The 24445-nt window shown below is 45.1% G+C and overlaps 1 protein-coding gene across 1 annotated transcript; it reads right to left on the bottom strand.

Annotated features, from left to right (window-relative positions):
• Window positions 1-1011: 1011 nt before the first annotated feature.
• Window positions 1012-24280, bottom strand: APPBP2 (amyloid beta precursor protein binding protein 2). Its single transcript, XM_042026417.1, has 13 exons — window positions 24112-24280; window positions 15277-15365; window positions 14407-14558; window positions 13756-13879; window positions 9414-9582; window positions 8643-8732; window positions 8128-8195; window positions 7944-8049; window positions 7545-7669; window positions 7281-7366; window positions 6750-6940; window positions 6189-6354; window positions 1012-5991 (listed from the first exon to the last, which is right to left on the bottom strand). The coding sequence occupies exons 1-13, from the start codon at window positions 24250-24252 to the stop codon at window positions 5738-5740; spliced, it is 1761 nt and encodes a 586-aa protein (XP_041882351.1). The 5' UTR covers window positions 24253-24280; the 3' UTR covers window positions 1012-5737.
• Between the last annotated feature and the right edge of the window lie 165 nt (window positions 24281-24445).

Genomic DNA, 24445 nt, shown 5'->3' with positions numbered 1-24445 from the left:
TCCTGACCAGGTGACGTGGGCAAAGAGGAAGGATTTCACCTTCGAGGGTTCCTGCTCCAAGCAGGATCAGAAAATCTTTGGAATAAACTACAGGATGCAATGTTACAGGGACTGCCTTTCGTGCTGCTGCATTTTAGAAGACGGCAGAGGCAGCTGGACTTGCTCTCCCCAAAAATCAGCAGAACGGCCTCATTCATACCTCAGCTTTCCCTTCACCTGGGCAGAAGTTTCAGGGTTGCTGCTGTTAATTCTTCCTTCACACCAGCAAACAGAATTTTTTTAGAGTCTCCTGTTGTTGGCTTTTCTTGACAGTCTGGCTCCAGCACTCCCCAGTTGTCATTTCCCTGAGGAAAAGGGCAAGAATTGAGAAAGCTGCAGGGGCACACACAGACACCCAGGGATATCCACCTCCATTCATGGATTTCAGGCTACAGGACCAGAGCTGGCACTGCCACAGCCCCAGGGACTCCAGGGTCACCCTCGGCCAAGGAGGTGAGCCTGGCTAAGGCCTGACCCGGGCTCTCAGAGCCAGGTGAGTGTTCCAGGGCATTTTGCCTTTGAAAATGGAAATCTCAGCCCTGTGAGACGAGGGGAGGCCTCTGCCTGAGCTCCACACACAGCTGGGGGGCTGCAGGTCACTCAAATGTCACAAACCTGATGGTTTAAAAATAAAACCCCAGAAATGCTGATTTTTAACCCACTGTGCTCAGGCAGCCACATGAGATGCTTTTGTGCTGCCACTGTTCACTTGCAGGAGACTTTGTGTTCCCATGGCCACTTTAGGGAGAAAAAAGACCAAGAAGCAGGGAAGGATCTGGGAAGGATCCACATCTTGCAGGTACCATGGGCTCCCCCCTCCCACTGTTCACATTCCACAGGTATCCAACACAAGCCCCATCCCTAAGGATTTGCAGGATTTGCCCCCAAAGGCAGGGATGCCCTCCTTCTCCTGGCAAGGACAGGCACTGCGGGAAGGGAAGTTGTAACCAATTCACTGCAGATACTCCAGGCTGCGGGAACACTCTATTTATTAGGTCAATATTTCATTTTAGCAATACAGTTACAGAATATCACAATGCTGGTTACAAACATAGGATGGCTCCATGGGTACAGAGGATGTCGGGCACTGCAGCTGGGGAGAGGTGGGGTACGAAACGTTCGTCCTGACACGACAGGGAGGGGCCTGCAAGGTCTAGTAATGATCAAGATACTTTTATATAAATGAACGTGGCACTACAGGTGGAGATTCTGGTTTAGAGGTGGGTTTGTGTAAGTAGTTCCATTTATACAGTTATACAGTTCAAGCAACATCTTTTTTTTTTTTTAATGCTATTAAATTAAAATCCCCTGTAGTTCAATAAAGTATAAAAATAGTACTGAACCTGGTAATATTCAATAAAATGTAGAATTCATTCACATCATTAAGTAGTAAAGAAATTGTAAAGTTGTAGTTACCATGGCAACATTGCTTCCCAGAAAGGAATATACAGAAAAGAAAAGTTACACATATGGTACCTGCGACGAGTATTTAGCAATCCAACACTGAACTTGTGCACCACAAACCAAGTTTCTAAATATCTCTATATATTTATATAGTATATATCTTTTTCATCTTAAAATTTACTTCTGAAAAGAAAAAAAATGTGCACTTCAACAAACTCACTAAGGCCACTCATGCTATAGATACCGAGGATTGCAAGGAGTAGTGGAATACGAGACCCTAGAGCACACACTTTACATCACCCAGGGACACCTGTGTCACTGCCCAAAACGTTCCTGAGATTTAGGGACAAAAGCATTCCCAGTGCTGCCAATTCTTTGTAGGTTTTTGAATTTACATCTAGATAAAGGAAATTTTCCCCACTTCTCCCCGAAGCCCTCCTGGGGCCCAGTGTCTTAAGAGCCCCAGGCCACGAGTGTCACACACACCCCCCACAATGCAGAAGAGGCTTTGCAGCTGACACTGGCCAGGAGTTTTCTTGTAAGGGAACGAGGACTTCTAGATGAAACCAGGTTCTGCACAGGCAGCAGAAGGAAGGATCTGCTGAAAGGTTGGTAACAGCAACACCTGCCCTGCACTGCCTGCTGCCAGCCCAAGTCACAGCCCAGCCACATCACCCCAGGCAGGTTTTGCCAACAGCTTCCCCCCTGTTCGAGGCACGGTGAGTTGTCCTTTTTGTGCTCTCCCACGCTTAGGACTGAAAAAGGGAATCGACTTCAATGTGCATTTTTGTACCATGAGAAGCAGCAATGGCACCTTGAGCAAACTCCCCCCTCACTGATCCAAACAGCCTCACGCTGAAAGTAAAATATTGAGGGTTTAACTTAATCAATAGTGAAAATAATTTACCTTGAGGTGACACCCGTCCTCACCACCTGCACCCAGTGACTCTGGGGTGATTGCTTTACTCACCTTCAAGGAAAAGATGCATTTCACAGGATTCCCACTGCCAGCACCAAACAGCCCCCGCGTGGGCACGTTGTGCATCTAAAAATGCCAATCATTCATTCCTGGATCGATGTCCCACCGTGCTAGGCCCCACCCCAGTACTGACCCGGCTGTGCACGGAAAAGCTGCCCTGGGCTAGGGCAGGAGGGGAGAGAGGAGCCACGGGGCACTGGAAAACCCCACAGGAGGAGAACAGAGGGGACTGAAGCCCCTGCTTTCAGCTCTGCCCGGGACAGAGCGAGGGAGGACTGGAGTCGTGCTACAAGATCCACTCCAACGAGTCCTTTACCTCCATCCCAGCAGGGTCCCACTCCTCAAAAGCACCAAACAAACTGTAACAGCAGAGAGAGCAACAGAAACAGCAGCAGCACAGCATCCCAGACAGGCTCCAGGGGCCAACACAGAACCTGCCAACAGCTCCCTTTGGGAGACATGGAACCAAACCCCCATGGGATCAGTTCTGTGCTGTCCCAGCCACGAGTGCAGGTCCCGAGCAGGGGCAGCAGAGCTGTCCCAGGCAGCTGCAGCATCATCCTGCCAACCCCCCGTGCTCCCCCAGTACCAGCAATCAGCCACAGCCACCCCGATCCAGAAGGGACCTGCCCCGGCACGATGGAGCTGCAGGGATGCTGCAGGAGCAGCTCAGCCCCACTCAGGATTCCCTGCAGGCACAGGAGGAACACACCAGAGCCCTCAAGGATCACAACGGCCCTTGGCCAAGTCCTCTACCAAAGGGAATTCCCAGGGAGCTTTAGGACCTTCCTTCCTCCCAGCCAATGCACCGAGCAGGCAACGCGCTGAAGCAGCTTTAGGAAAGGACAAAGAGTAGCAGCCACCAGAGCTCAGACTGAAGCCACCAACAAACAAACAGAAGGGATGCATTTGGTTACGGGAGCGCAGCTCCTCCCCAAGCTGCCCACACCAGAAGCTCCCCTGGCTGCCCTGACCTGAGGGCAAGCCATGAACAGGGACACAACGAGGGCTGGAACAAGAGCAGTGGTTCCTGCAGGCCACTGACTGCTGTCGGTCAAACAATGCTCCTCATCCCAAACACAACCTCGACACTGTGGGATTCCTTAGTCAAAAGCTGGCGACCCAAGACTGGGAACACAGAGTGGATAAATGATCTCCAGACAATGTCAGTGTAAATCCATGCACCCAGCTGGGAGCTTTAAACACTTCTGCAGTACAGAATCATCTTTAGGACAGCTTTAAGCCACTTCCCTGCCCAAATTCTGACACCACTGTTACGTACTTTGTTTAACTTTAAATAACTTTTAATAGAACATTAAAATTCATAAGAAATTTATAACTTGTCAGTGCCATGGGCATTCAGGGAGAAGAAGGTTTTGCCTTGTATAGCTGAATTTGTCTGTAGCTCCTACACAGTCATAAACAAAAACTGCTATAAATAAATCACATTTTAAATCCACACATAAGTAAGTTGGATTTTCACTGAGCAGCTGTTGCAGACACACTGCAGTTAAGTCCTAATACCACAGGGGGTTTTATGCAAATACATCTTTTCACCTCAGTGAAGATATTCTAAATATGCAATCATTAATCTGCATCCACTAATTATGTCATTGCATTTTAAAGGTGATATTACTCAGCCTTTCCCCCCCAAAAAACACTTGAAGGCACCAAAATACGAACTATTGGCCTGTAAAATTTCACTTCTTAGAAGAGCCATTAAGCTCCACATCACATCCAAAACCTCTATTTCCTCCCTGAAGATCATCCAGCACCTTTCCCTGCCACAAACCCCATAAAAACCAATGAAAAACCAGACCCCCAACAGAACATCCAGTCCCAGTCCTGCTGGAAGAGCCGGCTGAGCCCCGGCTGTGACTGGCCAAGGTACAAACCCCTGAAAAGAGGGGGAGAGAACCCCCAGACTGACAGAATCCACAGAATCCCAGATCCAGGGCACTGCTGGTGCCGCTGGCAGAGCTGAGGTAACAGCAGCGAGTCGCTTCTGGTTTGCGTTACACAGACTTTCAACATTACCCAACGCCAGGAAATCAAACAAACCCCAGAACAACACCCGAACCCAAACCCACACAACCAAGCAGCCCCCAGCAGAAGAATTAAGACAAGCAAGTGAGAGAGGCATTCTCAGAGGGTCTGTACAGCTGAGCTCTGCTTCATAAATTAACATAAGGAATCGGTTTCTGGTTGTACTCTTGTTTAATGTAGAAATGAAGCATCACAAAAAAAAAGACCTGTTGTGCTTTTTGGCATTTTCCACTGACCCCTGCGAACTGTACAGTAAGTTGTGTTCTCCAGAAACAGAAAATGGAACTGGATTGGAATACAAAACTCTTCACTGGTATAAACAAGGTATGGCCTCTGTTAGCAGAGTAAGAGCCCGTGGGAAAGGAAAGGAGGAGTGGCTGCAGCAGAGTGGAGCATGTGGAGCTGTGGCACTGCCAGGAATCTCTGCAGAAGCTCGCTGGGTACAGAGAAACCATCATTTCACTTCCTAGCTCTGGATCTATTACATGGATATCATTTGCACTGATCAGACATCTAAATGAGAGTTCTACTGTCAAAGTGAATGCAGGGGCAGAAATACTAAATTAAAGCCACTGGTCCAAAACTGGTTTCTAGCAGGCTGGTCCACTGTGGTGTCCTGGTCCAGCTCAGGTGAGCACTGGTGGTGGCACCGAGGACACTGTGGTTGCTGGTCTATGGGATCTGTACTGGTCCAGTTCAGGGCATCCACAACAGCACAGGCGGCACTCAACGAGCGGATGGTGCTCTCCAAAGTGGGTCTTTGCCACTTTTCTTGGTAAGGCAGCAGCCAAGGCCAGCACATCCTCCCTTTGCTGGCTATTTACCATGAACTTTGCTACAGTGATACAGCAGAAAGACCTTTCTCTATAGCTCCTCAGAGTACAGCTTTTGTTCTCTCTGTGAATCAGCAGAAAGCTCTCGATGAAACCTTCCATCTGTAATAAGAAGGCAACTCTTTTGAACTCAAACAGTTTTATTTAATGTTTTCTTGCAGACTTTCTGCAAAGTAGCTTCTTTTGAAACAAGAGAGAAAGAAGGGGGTTTTTTTGGGAATACCAAGTTAAAAATGTGAGCTGAACTAAACATGCCATACACATGCTGAGAGGAATTTAACACACATTCATCTGTATGGGCACTCTTCAGTAGACTGGACCAGTGTTTCAATGCAAATTCCAGCCCCCAGAGAACTACATGGTTTAGATTTCACAGTATGACTTTTCCCCCTGCAACCTGGGGAAAAAAACCTTAACTGGTTAATTGACCAAGTTCTTAGCTGCTCTGTCCATCGAGGTTCTGAGACATCAGAAAAGACTGGACCACTTCTTCTGTGGACTGGGGGCTGGTGCTGACGTCCTCCAGCGCATCCGTGACCGAGAACTGCCGGTCCCGCAACCGGTTCCAATTGGCCAAAATGTTGTGGTACTCAAACACCTTCTCATAATTGCCAATGGAATTGTACAGTTTAATGAGACCTCTGTAATCGTATTCAAGTCCACTGTATCCTTCACCAAAAAGCTTCTTTCCTAAAGAAACCCAAGAGAAAAACCAAATTGAGAGGTAAAATATCCATGTGCTGCATCTGAGTTCTCAGGTTATTTTTACCAACAAAGTTTGCCTACGTTCTCCATTTATGTTCTAGCCACAAAATGCTGTCTACAGACTAACAGCCAAGTTATTTTCTAAAAACTTTAACACATTTAAGTTTCCTGTGGTCACTTACCAATTGCTATGGATCTCAGATAAAGCTTTTCAGCATTTTCATACTGGTTCATATCATAGTTGTAGAGGGACGCGAGATGGCCCACGGAGAGGGCAACTTCGTAATCCTCCTGCCCCAGGAGCTGCTCCTTAATCTGGATGGCCTTGATGTGCATTTCCTCTGCTTCCTGTCAGGGCCAGATTCACACAGGTCAGTCAGACACCACTCACCAGCCCAGAAAAAGAGGGGAAAGAAAGTTTAAAGAAACTTAACTATGTAGCAGCTTAAACAGTAGCATTTTTTAACAGGCAAAAAGGAACAAAGCCAAATATAAACCAAGTTCTCCAATTCTTTAGTTAAGTGGATCAGCAGATTGTAGCACCAAGCTCTGCCACCCTCTGAGAGCATCATCCATCTCCATGGATTATTTTTGCACAAAGCTTTTGAGGTGAATGATAAAGCACAAGTTTTCCAAGCACAGAACTACCAACTGAAGTTAGGAATTGTGGACACTGAAACCCATCATTTGTAGTGACAGATTTCAGCTGTCTTGCAGATTTTGGGTCACAGGTAAAGTCTTACCTTAAACTTCCTCATGGACTGATACAGTCTGCCCAGGTTGCCGTAGTGTTTGGCTGTTTGCACGTTGAACTCCCCAAAGGCTTTTTTAGCCAACTGGAGCGAGGAGAGGTGTAGGTCATGAGCCTCCTGCAGCAGCCTCTGCTCTGTCTCCTTGTTGTGACAGTCTATGGCAATCTCCTCCAGGATAAGTGCTGGGGGCAGGAGAGAGGAGCTGTTACTGTGTCCACACACAGCTCAAAGCCACAGACCCCAGACACCTCGGGACACAGCTCACCAGGCTTTGTGCCTGTCACAAACTGCTTTCACACTGCTGTCTCAAGCTCCCAACACTATTTTTATACTCTGTAATTTTACTGCCCCACACCAACTCTTCTGGCTAAGTCCTGAAGTTGGGATTTTTTTGTATTTACAAGTGTGCTGTAAACACCAAGGACTACAAACACCTCCACTGAAAAAGACAGCTCAAGCTACATTGCCTGGTAGGGACCAGGATGAACACATCCAAATGGTTCAAACAACAAAGGGAACTACCTTTAACTCTCTTTGAAGAGGCCAAGAGAAGATGGTCTTCTGGGAGAATGTGAGTGATAATGCCAATAGCACGTTCAGCATGGAATCTGGGAGAGTTGAAATAAAAAATTCAAGATACATTTATGTACATCAGCAGCTGACTGATAAAATATTAGAAATATTAATGCAATGAACATGCATTTAAATGATAGTCAAAGTCTGGGTCATTTCAGAACATTTTTCTCCATGTACAGCACTAACTGTGCTGCTGTGTGTTGTACTCACAGCGCATTGTCAAATTTCCCAGAGCTGTACTGGTGAACATACGAGGAATAAGCCAAGTCTTCATGAGCTGTAGCTACGTGGATGTTTTTACCTCCAAACACTGACTGCCGGATATCGAGCGCTGTCTGCAAGGGTTCCAAAAATACAATTTCATCAGTTAACACAGAAAAAAACCCCAATCTACTGGCTCTGAAATTCTCTTTTCTCTATTTGAGACACTAAATACATAAAACGAGTCAGAGGAAGACAAAGAAAGCAAAAACCCCATAGCTGGCGGTGTTCAGGGTTTTTGTAAACATCATCACTGCAGTCATTAAATCACCTATTCTCTACCTCCATGAATTAACTACAACATCTGAGAGATTAAAAATATCAAGAGAAACAAGTCCTGCTGCCTACCTGATAGATGGCAACAGATTGGCAGATATTGTCTACGTTGAGCAAGTAAAATCCGTAGTCTAGTAGCGTGTCAGAGTATTTGGGGTGCTTGGCTCCAAAATGCTCCCTGCACAAACACACTTCCATTAGAAATTGAGGCACGTTGAGTATAATTTTGAAAGGTTTTTTCTGGAATGCCCCTTACCTGGCAAGGTACACAGCGTGCTTTATGAGCTGCTCAGCCTTCTTGAACTCCCGTTTCACCACGCAGGCCTGGGCAGGGGAAGGGAAGCACGTGAGGAGCTGGGCACTCACAGCTCAGCCCCTCCAGACACTGCCACACTTACTGATGTTTTTAATTTCAAAATATCATTGTGGTTATTAAAGGACTTTTCAATTATTTAAGAAAAGGAGCCCAGCATTAATAAACTGATTTTATCCTGCCTGACCGAAGGGACTGTGCTGTACCTAGTCCAGATCAAAGAGGGAACAGAGCCCTTCTCAGGGAAGTTCGCAGGTTAACATTGTCACAAGGGTCACTTGTGCAGCTCTAACTCAGTCTCAGAGAGAAAAAAATAGAAACAAAACCCCCCACCCATTCTGAGACAAACACAAACAAGCCTTAGGGCTCCTGAGGAGAATTCTGGAGTTAACAACCTCTCTTCAGCCATTCTTGGCAGCAATTTAGTACCCAAAACAACAGGGAGATTTTAGATTCACCTTTGATGCTTGTCGTAGCACATCCACCACTACTTTTACAGGCAGCCCAACTGTGATCTCCTTCATGGCTTCTATGCACCACTTATAGGCCTGTGGGACAGAAAGGCACCAACACAATGAAGCTGGAACTTCACAGTGTTGTAACATTAAAAAAAAACATGACCTGCCTCTGAAAAGCTGGTCATTTACACTCCAAAATTTAAAATATGCTGTTTGATTGCTTATGTGTAATGAACTGTCCAGTTATGTCTTAAAAGACAGACTTAAAACCCACTTTTAAGGTTAACAGTGAATATGTAAGTATTTTATATTAATCTAAGGTTTATATTATTACAATTATATTTACAGACAGAACAGGGTATTTTATAATCTTTAAGCAATCCTCACAATTCCCAGTGTGCAGGACAACACCCTGTCAGTGAACTTAGGGGCTAAAGGAAAACCAGTTTATAGAGTAGTTTCACTTAAGACAGAGTTTTACAAAACAGGTGCAAAGACTGACTTCTGCTATTCATTTTTACCCATTAAAATAAGCTTTTATAATATTTCATTGACAGATGACTAACAGGTACGGGCAAGGTAACACATGTATCTTCATGCTGGTCAAAGTGCTGCAAAGAGCTTACAGACTAACACAGAACGATACATAGAAACAGCAGTGGATAAATGAATCGTTGCTCTGGCAGTGCCACACAGCTCCCAGGGAGAACAGAACCAGGACTAAGGAGGAGCACCCAGGCAGGTGCCAGTGCCCCCCCCAGGCCCCCTCACCTCGTCGTAGTGGCTCTTGGCGAAGAGCAGGGCGCACAGCTCCCCGTACAGCGCCGCCTTGTTGGCCTGCTGCCCGTGCTTGGCCAGCTTGTCCATGTAGGACTGTGCCAGCTTGAACGTCTCCTCTCCCAGGTGGTACTTGCAGTTCCCGTTCCGAACGTGCAGCAACCTTGGGGGATGCAGAGAGAGCTGCTGAGGGCGGCTGCAGGAACCGCTGCACGCACAGCGCCAGGGACCTGGTGGGGGACGCGCACACGGCTGGAGCTCTGCCAGCCCAGCACAACTGCCCTGCCTGGGGTCGGTCACACACCACAACAGGGCACAGGGCAGCTTCAGCAGGAATTTTTCCTGCTGGAAATGTCACAGGATTTTACCTATTGATGCAGTTTTGCATATCCAATGCACACTCTGGTGTGGTGTCTTTGTGTGTTAATTTTCATAAAATCCATTCTTCTCAATACTGATGCAATTCCTCTCCCAAAGCCCTGCCCTACACAGTCTGAAATCTCTCCCACCTCCTTCCCAAAGGGTGGTAACCCCAAACAGCCACAGTAAGTACAACACAGCTCATTTTCTGCATCCCTATGCTTTCCCCCCAAACCCTGAGTAGCTCCAAGTGGGCATTTTTGTGCTTCGGGGCTTGGGGGGGGTCTTCACAAAAGATTTAGTCACATCTATTCCACACACGTTCCAGCACCACCAGGAGAGACTATCTTATTGACCAAGTCCACAACAACTCCAACACCCCCTGCTCTTCCCTCTCCTACCCTGCTGCCTTCCCATCTCAAGGATCAACACCCAAATACAGCCAATAACACCACACACTGCTGAAACCTATTCCTGCTTCCCTAGAGAAGTAACAGTTCTAGCTGCTGGCACTTATTTAAAATAAAAGTAAAGAATTTGCTCATTAACATAGGCTGATGCTCACTGGCTTTAACGAGGTGCATTTGGAATGGGTGTGTTAGGATATTCCAAGCCCAAAGGGCAGAGCTGGATTCCCAGCCAGGGCAGCTGCTCCTGCTCCATGGCAAACACCTGCCAGTGAGCAGACGTGGAATTTTGGTGAATTAACCTCCACTGTCCCTGCTGGAAATGTGTCATTAGACAGTGAGTAACAGACTGAAAACACCAGGCAAGGCTGGGGAAATCAGCACAACACAGCACAGGGAGAGACCTGCACAGAGGGAAGGGAAGCAGAATGTGAAGCTGCATTGCAAAGAGGCTCAAACTCTGACCATGTGGGTTAATGTACAGGAACAGCATTTTAGTCCTGGTATGATACATTAGGATAAAACTTCCAACCAATTGTTAAAGGGGAAGGAGTGAACAGTGAAGGTTTTGCTAATTTTTTTTTCTTTTCTAAACCTGTTTCCACTTGCTCCAAGTGGAGATTTAAGCTACTGCAGCCATGCCCTCTGTAATACAGCTCAGTTCACCCTAAAAACTCAGCCTGTCCAACACTGTCCCTCTGTTTCCCACCCAAATGCCTCACCAAACTCAAACAGTAATGAGAAAAGAAATAGAGTTTCCATTTTCCTAAGCAGGGCATGAAGGCAAGCACATGACAGATGTCTATTTGCTGCACAAAGAGAACATCAAAAGAAAAGCCCTTCAAAACCCTGCAAAAGCTACACAAGCTCCAGCTCTCCAGTGGGAAACAGCACCACGGCTCAAGAACAGACAGCAAAAAGCAACACCCACATTTTTCCTTAAATAAAGTCTCGGAACCAAACACAATGTACAAGTGCATTGTGTGCCTGGTCACAGGAACATTCCAGCAACAAGAGACAGGAATTATAAAGAGACGAGAGAAGAATTAAGTAAACACTTTCCCGAAAGAGAAAAAAACATTTTGCCAACACCATTCAGTTGGGAGCTGCTGTGCAGCATCAAAACCACGGAGCCCAAATCCCATGTAATGGAATAAGCCAGTGGGGATAGCACTGCAATTTAGATAAGCTCCTGGGAAAGATCATATCCAATGTCTGGATGCTTCAGTGATAGTGTCTAGAAACAAAGAAATCTCCAAAAAAACCCAAGCTAAACCTAAGCCAATCCTCTAGGATAAGCAGAGTTTATGTGATCCAGTTCTGAGTAACAAAAAAATCCTTTATTAATCCAAAGGAATCTTAGGAGATAAAGCCAAGAGGAAGAGAGAAGGCCTCAAGACATTTATGCTAATAGCTCTGAACCTCTTTTGATGTCTGCAATAACAGCTTTTGGGGACTAACCTCCCCCAACAAACTCAGTCTCTCAGAGCCAACACAGCAGCTTAGGAAGTCTAAAACCACCAGAAGAAAACAACCTAAGAATCAGCCAAACGTGCAACAATGAAGTGGGAGAACCACATATTTGTGTTATGCATTTGTACCTTACTGTTAACACAGAATAATGAGAGAAGGCAAACCAAAAGGAGCACCACACATGCAGGAAAGCAGTGTACAAGCTCAGAGGAACCTCCCACCTTCCCAGCTTCTCCACAGAATTTACTACTGCCAGGACAAGGAAACACCAAGTTGTGCTCAAATAACACAAAACTTCACACATTTTAAAACTGTGTTCTATTAATAACACTGTGTATTAATTCAACCCCCAGAGAGTTGACTTGTTAGCTTTAGAGCAAGAGCTGCCACTTTAAAATAGTGTCATACTTTGAAAAGCTGGACTTGAATTTTTTTTCCTTAAAACTCCCCCTCACTCCAGTGCAAGCTCAGTGCACAAACATCACACCCTGCAGTGGGGATCAGGTGGTCACAACAGGAAGTTTATTCTCAAGTTGAGAGGCAGTAAGCTGAGTATAACAACTGCTCTCTTGCCACAGAAAGGTGTTCAGATTTTACAGATTTAGCCCTTCTCAAAGTGTTTGACATTCTTTCAGATTGGTACAACCCCAAACCAACGATGCCAAGTGTTTGGGAGATGCCAGAACATTTCCCACTCCCCCTGCTGCGCGGAGGGGTGATGTCCCACACAGGCCAGCAGCGTTCCCTAGAGAACAATGGATGTCTCTACCAAACAGAGCCAACACCTCCAGGTCAGAAGGGTTCATTCTAACACAGGATGCTTTCTTCTAGCAGGGAGTGAAAATCTCCTCCTTTCCACAACTATTGTCCAGCAGAGACAGTTCCCTTTTTTCCCTGCCTTTCTTTCCCTTCTTTTCATTTCTATTTGGAGAAGGTGACAGAGTTATTTTTAAGCAACTTCTCCAGCTTGCCAAAGAGCCTGATACAACAAGAAAACTTTTTTTAGATTAATTAGAAGGCAAAGGACCAAGCACTAACTGTGGCTCTATATCCATCACTCCCCAGTTCTAGGAAGCTGGATACGTGTGCCCAGGCTCCTGGCATCATTTCTGGAATGCCAGCCAGCAGAACCAGGCAGAGCAGCATTGCCATGGCCCTGGGGCTGGCATAGGACATCAGCAGCTCTTGGCAAAGCCTCTTTACTCTTCGTGTTTGCCCAACCATAAACAAGATGCAGGGCTTTTTTTGGAGCAGCTTTCCAAACAAGTTTTGCTCTATATTCAGATAAATACAGCACATGCTTTATTATTTGTTACAGCAGCTAAAAAAAAAAAAAAAAAATCCTAATTTAAGTCTGCCCAGCAGCCTCCAGGTGCCCAAGGGCACATCTGGAGTGTGCAAAAACAGGTTGGTCATGGTGAGAGCAACAAAACCCAGCCAGCTCCTGCCTGCAGTTCATCACACCTCAACACACAGGGGGAAGAGCAACAGAGGCCTCTGTCAAGGGAATGTGAACCTCTGCAGGCCCTGAGAAACAAGGCAGCTTCAAGACTCTAGTAGCAAAAAACACCCTTTCCCAAATGTTTTCAGCTGTGGCTGGAGGTGCCCACAAGAATTGGACATCCAGATCTTTCTTTACCCAGGCCCAGAGCTAAGTACTCAGCATGGAACAAGAGAACTCGCTGGATGTGGAATCAGGAAAGGCAAGTTCTGATTTTATTTCTGCTCAACTGTATCTATTATTGCTTGCATTTGGATTTGGCAAATTCTACTTGTCATAAATAGAACTTCAGCAAAGTCCAACACAGAACATTCCTTCACATGCAAAAATCCTTGAGAAAACAAGGACTCTGGACCACTCTTGTTATCCAGCAGTGTTCCCCATGAGAGATTACAAAGGACAGCAAAACATTGGGTTTTTTAATCCATTGTACTATGCTGCCAACTTAGAAGCTGAAAATCCAGGGATTAGTGTAAAACAAGCACCTCCTGATCTTCAGCTCTAGCCAGGAAAGTGTTTTGGCGCAGCAGAATACTAAAGGAGCATCTGGAGCTGGATGGCTCCAAGGTTTCCCAGGAATTCAAGGTGAGCTCACCTCACACAACACTCCACAGCACGGAACCAGTGAAGGATTTCATCGTGGAGGGTGCACAGCTGAAGGCAGGAAAGGAACACCTTCTCAGCATCACTGTACCAGCCTGCATCTGACAGGAACCCCCCTGGAAAAAAATCAGCAACAAACAGCAAAGTGAAGAGCAAAACACAGTGGCAAGAGAAAAAGGGTTTGCTCAAGTCTTGCAAAACGATCACCTATTTCATAGACCTGCTTCTACAGACAGAAATCCTGTCAAGGTCAAACCCTCCTGACCTGTCAAGGATGAAATGTAAGAGGAGAATTCTCCTACAGCTGAAGGAAATAATACTTTGGTTTAGGATGGCTTTTTGGTATTACAGAGTTTTCCTACAGATTTCTGTCAAGAAAAACTTACCAACACCAAAATCATGCAAACTCCTCATCACATCTGCAAACCAATTTTAAACCTAAACTATTTGAACTAAAAAAAGTCAATATATTCTTAGATATTAAATCTAATATATTTCTTTTAAGACACCAAGTAGCTTTCCAAAAATTCCATTACAAAACACACGTTCTTTAAAAGGCCAATCTTTAACGGGGAAAAAAATTAATGTTAGATTAACTGAAGCTTGCAAGAGAGAAAGCAAAGAGCCCATGAGCAGCAGTTACCTAAAACAAACCCAATCTGGATTGCTTTTTCTTTCACAGCAGCATCTGACTCTGCAATGTAGGAGCACCGTCTGCTGAAGGAATAGGCCAGGACAGAAGCAACCTTGACTCCATGGTCCATCAGAGCCTGGAAACAGTGATGGAGCAGATGTCTGCAACAAAAGGAAGCACAGCTCGGTTACACGTGCAGGTTTGAAAGCAGTCAGTTGGCTCTCATGAATTCAGATGAGACAAGTCAAGCCCAAGCCTCCCTCAAAACCCAAAGCAGATGAGTACAAGCCCCACTGTGAGGCTGCAGCTGATGGATCCCAGGTGCTGGGTGATCCAACACAAAGCGAGTGCACACCAAGTTCTTTGCAAGGACACCCTCCCGTGGGAGCCAAACACAAGCTGCCCACACAGGATTAAAACCGGGAAACAACAGTTTCCAGCTCAAACTCACCAGGGAGGAGGGCTCCAATGCCCCCTCCCCCAGCACTCGCAGACAAATGAGCAGTGATGGCTTCATTAACATCACACATGCTATGGGAGGAACCGGTGCCTGAAGACTCAAAGCTCATCCCGGTTAGAATGAAAGAATCTGATCTAAAACAGTCAAGTTCCGGAACACCACGAATTGGAATATTTAATGACAGGAAAACTCTTCAAACTGGGGCGATCCCTCAGGATTTGCTAAATCAGCAGGAAATGGGTGCTGTGACTGCCACTGCTCAGGGACTGTCTGAGCACCGACTTCTCTGTGTTGAGCATCTTGGGGGGGGGGGGGGGGAGGTTTGCATTTTTTCTTGTTTGCACCTTTTTTAAATCTCTCTTCCTAGATGGAGAGATTAAGAGCTGAAATAAGAATTATTGATCTATTAAGATACTCACCTTTTATCTAAAGCTCGTAGCACCTTTGCAAAAACTTCTAGTTCACAAAATTCACTACCCAGCTGGCACAAGCGGCCCTGTTGGTAAAGCTGGGAAAAAAAAAACAGGTAAGTTAATCTTAAAATTTAAGATCTGGGAAATTCAGCTTACTAGCAAGGATAATTTACAATGAAATCTAGGCCCTAAAGCATTGAAATAGAGCAGGCTAAAAAGTTCCCGTATCAGAAGATTTCACCACAGGAGTACAACTTCAGTGTTTAAAAAAACTGAGCTATGAGAGGTCCATAGGTGGTTTCAAGGGGTTTTTTTAAATCTACAGATGTATTTCCAGGTGTTTGTGTCCTCCTGCATCACCAAAACACTGCCACGTGTAAGCTACAAACCCAAGACAAAACCAAGAAACGACTGAAATCAGCAAAAAATACAACTGACAGCTGTGATACCAAGTACTTTCAAAACGTGTTTAAATGGCACATAATCTAGGACACAGCAATGCAAATATATCAGATACAAATAAACCCAAACCCACAAGTTCTGCAAGGAGTGACTCACCAATACCCAGCACAAAGACAGGCACAAGCCCCGTCCCCATTTACACCTGAGCTTCCACAGGTAATTCCCCCATCAGTAACTGGGAAAACTGGAGTCTGTTCATGCATTTATTAAGAGCGCTGGCTTGTTTTATGCCCAAAGTGATTTGGGCCTGCAGATAAACAAATTTATCAGCTGTGTTACTCATAACAAACCACTGACAATTGTCCATGCAGTGCATGGTTAAGCTCTGCCACATCAGGCTATAAATGCTATGGATTTACACAAGTACAAAGGGACTGTGCAAATAAATGTCAGAGAAATCCACTGTGAACTATTAATTCCCATTATCTTGAAGGCCCTGACCCACAGATGAGCATAGGAGGGTACAGGACCTAAGGAAGCACCACTCCACACCTGCCACAGGCACCATCAGCGCTTAAATGAAAACATTAATATTCCTCCCACTTTTAATAATGCCTTAAAATGCTTCCAGTGATAAGCATCTGGTTCACCTTTTTCTCCACAAACACTGGGAGCTGATGAATTAATATTCCAAACACGGCACATGAGAACATCTCCAGCCTGATATTTAGTTTTAGTCAACTCTTCTTGTAAAAGCACACAACACTGGCTCTAGAGCACAGCAAATTTGTTATTTTAACAACACAACCTACAAAAAAATTTCAAAAATACTTTGACCTAATAATGTCAATTGCCAGAAATGAATGTTTTCCTTTTTGTTATCTATTTTTCTGGGGGAACATTTAAAAAAAAAAAAAAAAAAAAAAAAAAGCAACTCTTTTAAAAACCAGAGCAAGTTTGCATGCAAAGTAACTGCTCAGATAAAGCAGCGTGTCCCTGCACTTCAAAGGGATCAGAGCTCCTGCTGGAGCTGGATTCTCTCTGGCACTGAAGGAAGAGCCAGTCTGCTGTATTTAAAAGCTACAGTCATGGTTAAATGTTCTCATTTCTTCAGCACAGCTGTCTCACAGTAAATGTTCTATAAAACCTAAAATGTATCTTCTGCAGTAAAAAAAAAAAAAAAGGGCTGTTTAAATTGCCTGGTATTCCATGCCCAAAGTGAAGGTGGGCATCCCATCAATAATTGGTGAGCTCATTTCTGGAGGAAGCTTAGACATCCCCAAGCTACTGTAGCAGGATTTAAGGCAACCAAAATTACTATCACGTTTCACAGCTCTCAAGTACAGTATCACTCCCTCCTATCACCTTGCACTGGTAGCCAAAAATCCCAGAGATTCCTGGTTTATCAAATATTAACCATAATAAGACTTTTAAAAATTTATATATTTATGAGCTTACATAAACATCTTGTAAGGAGAGAATCCCTCTTACATGAGATTCTGAAACTGCCAAGGAGTAAATGGCCTGGTGGGGTGGGAGGGAGGGGGAAGGTCCCACAGGACCCTCAGTTTTAGAACATCAATAATGTCGGGCACATGTCAAGTTTGGCTTGGGCCCCAAAGTCCAAGCTGCAATTTTTCACTGCTCTAACCTGAAATACAACATCTTTGAGACTTTTACTATCCCTGTAACCCCTTCCCTCAAGATACTGGCAAACATTTTGAAGAATTAACTCAGCTAGAAGCCTCTTGGAACTGTTATGGTGGTTACAGCAATATTTCAAACTAAATTTGACATGGAAATAGTGAGTATACATCAAACTGTGAAGTAATTCCAGGAGATCCAGTAACACTCATTGAGAAGCAGCTGGGAGGACTGAAGAAATAATTCTTGTGTCAAAGCTCCAGAGAGACAGAATCCCTGACCACAGCCTTGCTACATAACATGAAAACAAAACAGCGATTCAAGAAAAACATGCCCTGGCATGAACACAGAGCTTTGGACTTCTAAAGAACTATTCTGTTCTGAAGAGAGAAAAGTCCTTTAGACACCAGCTTAACCTATTTGGAACCTACCAGGGATTTATTTTTCTTTAACTATGGAAAAATGACTCAAAAACTGCAAGATGACTCCCAACTCCATCAGCTCACACTGACACATGAGTTCTGGCACTGAGGACAGCTATACATTTAATATACAGGTGGATTACCACACACATGTCCAATCCAGCTGTTGTGCACAGCTGTGAGAAACTCACCACGATTCTTCTTCAGGATCTAAGGCTGAATGTTGAACTGCACATCCAGGTGGGTGTGTTATAAAAGCTGCACGTTGTGGTGTCCCAAATTAAACATATTAATGACATTAACTTGTAACTTTAATATTATATTATAATTCTATTGAAGTTCTTGTCTTTCCCTGGGTAGATTAAGCTTAAAAAAACAACCAAACTTTCTATAAACATAATATTTTAAAAACATTTTTCAAAGCAGATGGGGGTTAATTCCAGCCAGCTGTACAAAGATCCTCTAAAAGAGGAACTGAAGAAGACGCAATTTGAAAAATACGCTCCTGTTGCTCCAGTTTGGAAGAGGATTGAAAAGCATGGATAGTTCAGTAAGAATTACAGAGGAAATCCAAGAAGCTCCCCAGCATGTTTTGTAATGCCTAATAATGTAACATGGAGTATCAAGCCAGATTAGGGAAGGACAGTGTACTTAAAAAACAGCAGTATTTGGGAAAAAAGTTGGGCTGAAACCACCATGTTCCTTCCCCACTCAACAAGGAAGGAAAAAGTTTTCCTGAGTCAACAGTTCACTAAAATCTCTTGACAAATGACTCATTACAGAAAATAAACAGTTCAAAATTTAGGTACATTCCATGCTTTTAAATCAATTTCAAAATCATCTACAAACCCTCTGCACAAGCACTGCTTCTACTGGATGCTGTTTAAGGCATTAAAAAAGAGGAAAATTCAGCTCTCCTTGGAAAGCACAATGCCAGCTACCAGGCTGATCTGTACAAACCTCAATCAAATAAATAACCAAGAAAGAAACCAATGTTACTGAACTAGCCTGACTTCAGAGACATCTTTTAGAGCCCAGTGCTTGCACAGCCCAAACATTCCCACCTGCTCTGCTCTCTGGGCCAGAGCAGCACAGTTTGTGTTTCACAGAGTCCAGCACAAGGGGTACAAAGTCTGAGCCTCACAGTCACACGTGTGTGAGATTCTCCTCAGGAACTGGGAAAACCCAGCCTGCTTTGAAGTTCAATCAGCCCAGAGGAAATGAAGTGGAAATAGGAATTATTGTTCAGCAGGAGCTCAACACACCTCTGTTCATGATGTGACCTCATTATCTCAATTATGATGAGTTCTGGTGTCTCAGACTCAACAAGGATACTGAAAAGGAAGGGAAGTTGGAGGATATTGGGATGAGAAAACATGCCCACAGTTAGAGGTTAAAAAAAAAAAGCAATCTGAGTAGCACAAGTTAGAAGAAAAGAAGTTTCAAACTAGTAAAGACATAACAAGGAAAGACAGCTCAGTTCACATCTAAATTTAGACTACAGAAATAAGGCATGTGTTAATAATAACTGGCAAAAACTAACGAGGTAATGATTCTCCTCCACTGTGAGGCTTTAATTTGAAGAGGTGATAGAAGGCTCTGATTTAAGCCCAGCAGCATTCAGTGCAGTCCTGCTGCACACTGTGCCCCAGCCAGGTGACAGGAGAGGTTGTACACTGTGTGTGTGCACAGGCAGAAATCATCACTGCTTCCCACACATTTCAGTTCTCACCCCAGAAACAGCAGCACCAGGGGAGTTCAGTCTCTGTGAGCTCACCCTGGGGGTCACAGCAGAAGCCCTTCAGAAGAAGGCTCTGGGATGCTCTGCCTCCCTCACACTCTGTGCTTGTGACCTTGATTGTGCTTCCCTGGGCAGGGAAGCTCAGAACTGAAGCAGCAGCACAGCAACACTTCATTTCAGGGGGAGCTCATCCTTCTCACTCTCATCAAATACCCTGCAGACTGAAGCCTTGGAACAAGCTTGTTTTATTCTGATGGACAGAAATTACACTTATAATGATTCTCCATCAGTAAACTCAACCTCTGCTGCAACGCAGAGAACGGACGTTCTACTTCTTGTTTTCAACTGTCAGCAAATTCCTGTTTGTTCATTTTCTTTGGTTCAAAGAATACCTAAACGTGACAGAAACCAAATGAATGTCCTCTCCAACTGCTCCTGTGGTTAATGATCTCACCAGAAAACATTCCAAGAACAAATTATTTTCAAGAAAAATCAATTGTAAGAAAAGAGAAACACACAATCCAGGAAAGACATTCCAAAAGGAAAATAAACATGGGATGAAACTCCTCATTAACCAATACAAGTCCAAGATGAGGCTGCCACTGTGTAACTGCAACAGATAGATGGGGCAGAGAACACTAAAGCAGTGAAGCACCTTGGGAATCAAAGTCATGAGATAATTATGTAAAATAGAGTATAAAGCTGAGGTACAGGGGGAGAGAACCAAAGTCTACATAAGACACTGACTTCTGCCAACAAAAACTTGATTCTCTATACAAACACCCTCCCCTCAAAACATTATCCTCACTGCAACAAACTACAAAATACAGTAAGTTGATTTTTTCACGTGGTTTTTTTTTTTTGTTGTTGTTGATTTGGTTGTTTTGTTTTGGGTTCAGGGCTTTTCCTTTTTTTTTTTTTTTTTTTTGAGGACTTGCAGTTTATTCCAGCTGTCACTACTTTTTAATATACAATTTTGGCATTTTGCTCATATGCTGAATCTCAGTTAAATGAGATGCAGCATATTTCTTTCTTTGGCTTCTAAAAACTACACACCCTCTCTCTCATCCTCCCCCCCAGAAAAACAAGCAAGAGAACCTAACTAGTTTAACTAGGAAAAAACCCAACCAGGATATACACAAACCTGGCAAACACCCAAAGGAAACAAAGTATGATATGTGTGCACATTTTTATTTCCCCCCCCAGAGGCAGGTGTTACTTGTAACAATACTAGTTATCAAGCTCCTCAAAATACAGCTGTGATTAATAAGACATTTAAATATTTTTTAGCTCAAATGTAGGCTTGGAAATTTCCAGGATATCCTCACAAGCATCCTGCTCTGCCTCTTATTTTTCTACTGGTTGCAAGGAAAAGTCAAACAGTGCTTGAAAAAAGAGATATGCACTGATACCCTGCTGAAGCAGTGGAGGTTTGTTGTTTTACCACAGTCATGATTATTTGATAGTACCTTGTTTTGAGTTTTAGTCACTGTTTGAGAATGCTCCAGAAAGATAAATATGCTCAGCATGAGGAACCTGCCTGTTCCTGTCACCTTGCAGCAGAACCCATTCCTTATCAAACCCACAAGAACATCCTGCAGCTATCCCAGATCGATTCCTCACCCAGGTTTATAAGGCACGTTCCAAAAGTTAACAATTCTGGAAGATGTAGAGGTAAAACAAATCAGATTTGTTAAGGAGTGGGAAATAAGGCAGTATGTTATGACAATAGAGCCAAACACTGGATTAGAGGGTACCCTGGGGAACAAAACCAAGACACTGCTGGCATCTTCTTCCCTTTTAAATAGCAGCATATTGACCATCTCTGCTATTGTATCTCACCTACAACTTCTGAATCAACCTGGACATGTTGGTTAAACTGGGCAAACCTGGTAAACATTAAGTTTGAGTGTTTATACCAATGAATATGATAAAAACATTTTTGTATGGCCACAGACAATTAACATCCATAGATCAAAACAAAATCTGACTGGTACCAGCTTTTATTTTTTTCAAAAATCAATGGCAAATCTCAAGTACCACAAACCATGATTAACACCTAGATAAAAAACTATTACTTACAAGTTATATGTGAAAGATTTGAAACATTTTTTATTCCTTTTCATCATCACAGAATGAAAGTGATATAGGATACTAACAACTCATTGACACCCCCCCAACACAGCAGCAACAAACACCACATAGTCAAACAAATACTTAGAGGCCTTCTAGTCTGTCTTACTCCAAAGACTGTTAATGGCTTTGGAAATTCTACTTCTGCTTTAAAGAACTCAATGGTCAGGACATATGGAATAGGCCTCACCATGATAAAATGGTATTTAATATCCACCTGACATTCAAAATAACTGCCCAAAAGCAAAACAAGCACCACACACACCGTGAGAGGGATATTGTCCCCAGCTGAACCTAATTCAGCTGCCCCTGAATGATACCTTTGACATATTTGATGCTGTCATCATCCAAATAGAGACTCAAGAACCAGTAACCAAGTGTTTATAGGTGCACAGAGAATCACACAATGGTCTGAGAGGGAAGGGACCTTGAAGTAATTCCAACCCCTGCCAAGGGCAGGGATGCCATTCTCTAGACCGGGTTATTCCAGGCCCCATCCAAGTTGGTTGTCCTACACAGAAAAGATGACACTGAGGACATGGAAGCCCAGTCTACCCTTGCAGCCATGGAACACTCACTGCAGGTATGGCCCAGTTTGGTTTATTCTGAATGAGGACATCCCATAGATGCGGGTTGGTGAGAGGAGTATCAGCTCACCTTACACAGTTCAAGAACTCCTGTTGTGAAACACAGAAATTACAGGAACAGCTTCAAAATGACAGAGAACAGGGATTAGGAAAAAATATCTACGGTGGGTGAGGCCCTGGCACAGGGTGCCCAGAGCAGCTGTGGCTGCCCCTGGATCCCTGGAGTGTCCAAGGCCAGGTTGGATGGGCTTGGAGCAGCCTGGGACAGTGGAAGGTGTCCCTGCCCATGGCAGGGGTGGAATGAGATGATTTTTAAAGTCCCTTCCAACCCAAACCAGTCTGTGATTCTATGCAGTCACTGTCATTAACAACAGCTGTACTGTCAGTACAACAGAAACACTGTTTTGGGGATAGGCACTTATCACCTTTATTATCATCTGCCCAGCAAGATGACAAACCCACGTACACAAGCAGAAGAAAGAGAGTAAGAGAGTCTCCTCAGAAATCAGACATGCTGCTGGATCTTCTTCATCATGGAAGAACTCCACGTGAACCTGATTCAAAGCAACCACTCAGGAGCACTAATAAAAGCATAAAAAGTCAATGATCTTATCAAGCTCTCCTACAGACAAGTTTTTAAACAGCTAGGAATAACACATACTTGGATATTTCTATCATTAGAAGGAGGTTTTGTTTTATACTTTTAAAATTCACAGAGCACCATCCTCTCACCTGATTGAACATGAGGACCAGCAAGGCCAAGGAGGTTTATTTGCCAATGGTCATATTTACTAACACCTGAACGTAACCTCCCAAGTATTCTTCCACATTGTGATTTTCATATCTTTAGTCTTTAGCTGATGACTACTATGTGTCAATCACATCGTTATCTGTGAGCATGCTCATATGTCATAAAAATGGGTTTCCATCCTTCTCAGCACCTAAGGCAGACATGAAATAACCAGGACACGGAAAATGCACATGTCTGCTTCGATGCTAGAGAGGCAATTTCCCTGTCCCCTGTAAATACTACCAGTCTCCACGTATACCATGGGTCACTAACCCTGGTTCATAACGATCAGGCTAAAGAATTACTTCATTTAAAAACTCCTAAATTTTTAGAAATTCACTGGAAGAGGAAAGAAGGGTTATCCCTCATCTTAGGTTTTTATAGACATTGTTTCTCCCCATGAATGCTCATTTACAGCTGTTCCTGCACATGAATGAAATGCCTGTTTAGGGGACAATAAGAAATTAATGGACCATCTCAGTGCACCTTTTACACCAAATCCGTATATTCCAGGGGCAGCTGAACGAAGAACAGCCCTTGCACCAAAGAATGATTTAATACAAATAAACCACAGCATTAAACAATACTCGGTTCTTTCCATCTGGTTCCTACCAGATCATTAATACTAGACCACGGCAAACTGCTCTCTCAACCACTGACATCACCGTCTCCAGTACATTATAAAAAAAATAAAGGGGAAAAGGAAAAAAAACATACTCCACCACAGCCAGCTCGGCCTCATCCTGCCCGCACCGCTCCCCAGTGGCGAGAGGCACCTTCCCCCGCGACCCCCACGGCCAGGCCCCGTCCCCGCGTCGCCCCCGGGGGCTCCCCAGCCCCTCACCGCGGCCTCGGGGCGGGTCCCGGGGGCAGCCACAAGGCCCCGGCACGGCCCGAGCCCGGAGCCGCCGCTCCTCCAGCCGCAGCTCGGGCGGCCCCACAGGCCCTGGGCCCCCGGCCCGTCCTTCGGGCCGTGCCCCGCACCGGCGAGACCCCGCAGCCCCTCAGCCCCGCGCCCCCGACCAGGCCAGGGCAGGGCGGGCCCGGGCCGCCCCCCGGCCGCTTCTCCTTCCACGTCCCGCAGGCCCAGCCGGGCCCGGCCCCGCTCGGCCGCCGCCGTACCTTGTAGTACACGTCGAACTGGATGTTCTCGGGCAGCGAGCGGATGTCGCGGCGCCGCGCCCGCCCGTAGCTGTCCACGACGGCCGAGATGGCCGTGTTGTAGAGCGTCTCGGGGACCCACTCCAGCTCCACCGCCGCCATCTTGGCTGTGCGGAGCCGCCTTCCCCTCCCTCCCTCCGCCCCACCGCCGCCCGCCCGCTCCGCCTCACGGGGCTCCCGCCGCCCGCTCCGCCTTGTGCCCCGGGGCTGCCGCGGCTCTCGCAGCCCTGCCCGCTCCGCCTCACGCCCCGCGGCTCTCGTCCCCCTGCCCGCCCGCTCTCCATCACGCCCCAAG

The sequence above is a fragment of the Corvus kubaryi genome, unplaced genomic scaffold (genome assembly GCF_017639235.1).
Source record: "Corvus kubaryi isolate FWS band 111438036 unplaced genomic scaffold, C.kubaryi_AGA036_p1.0 37284, whole genome shotgun sequence".
Taxonomy (NCBI): Eukaryota; Metazoa; Chordata; class Aves; order Passeriformes; family Corvidae; genus Corvus; species Corvus kubaryi.
The sequence above is the reverse complement of the archived record's forward strand: the minus strand, read 5'-3'. Positions and strand labels throughout refer to the sequence as shown.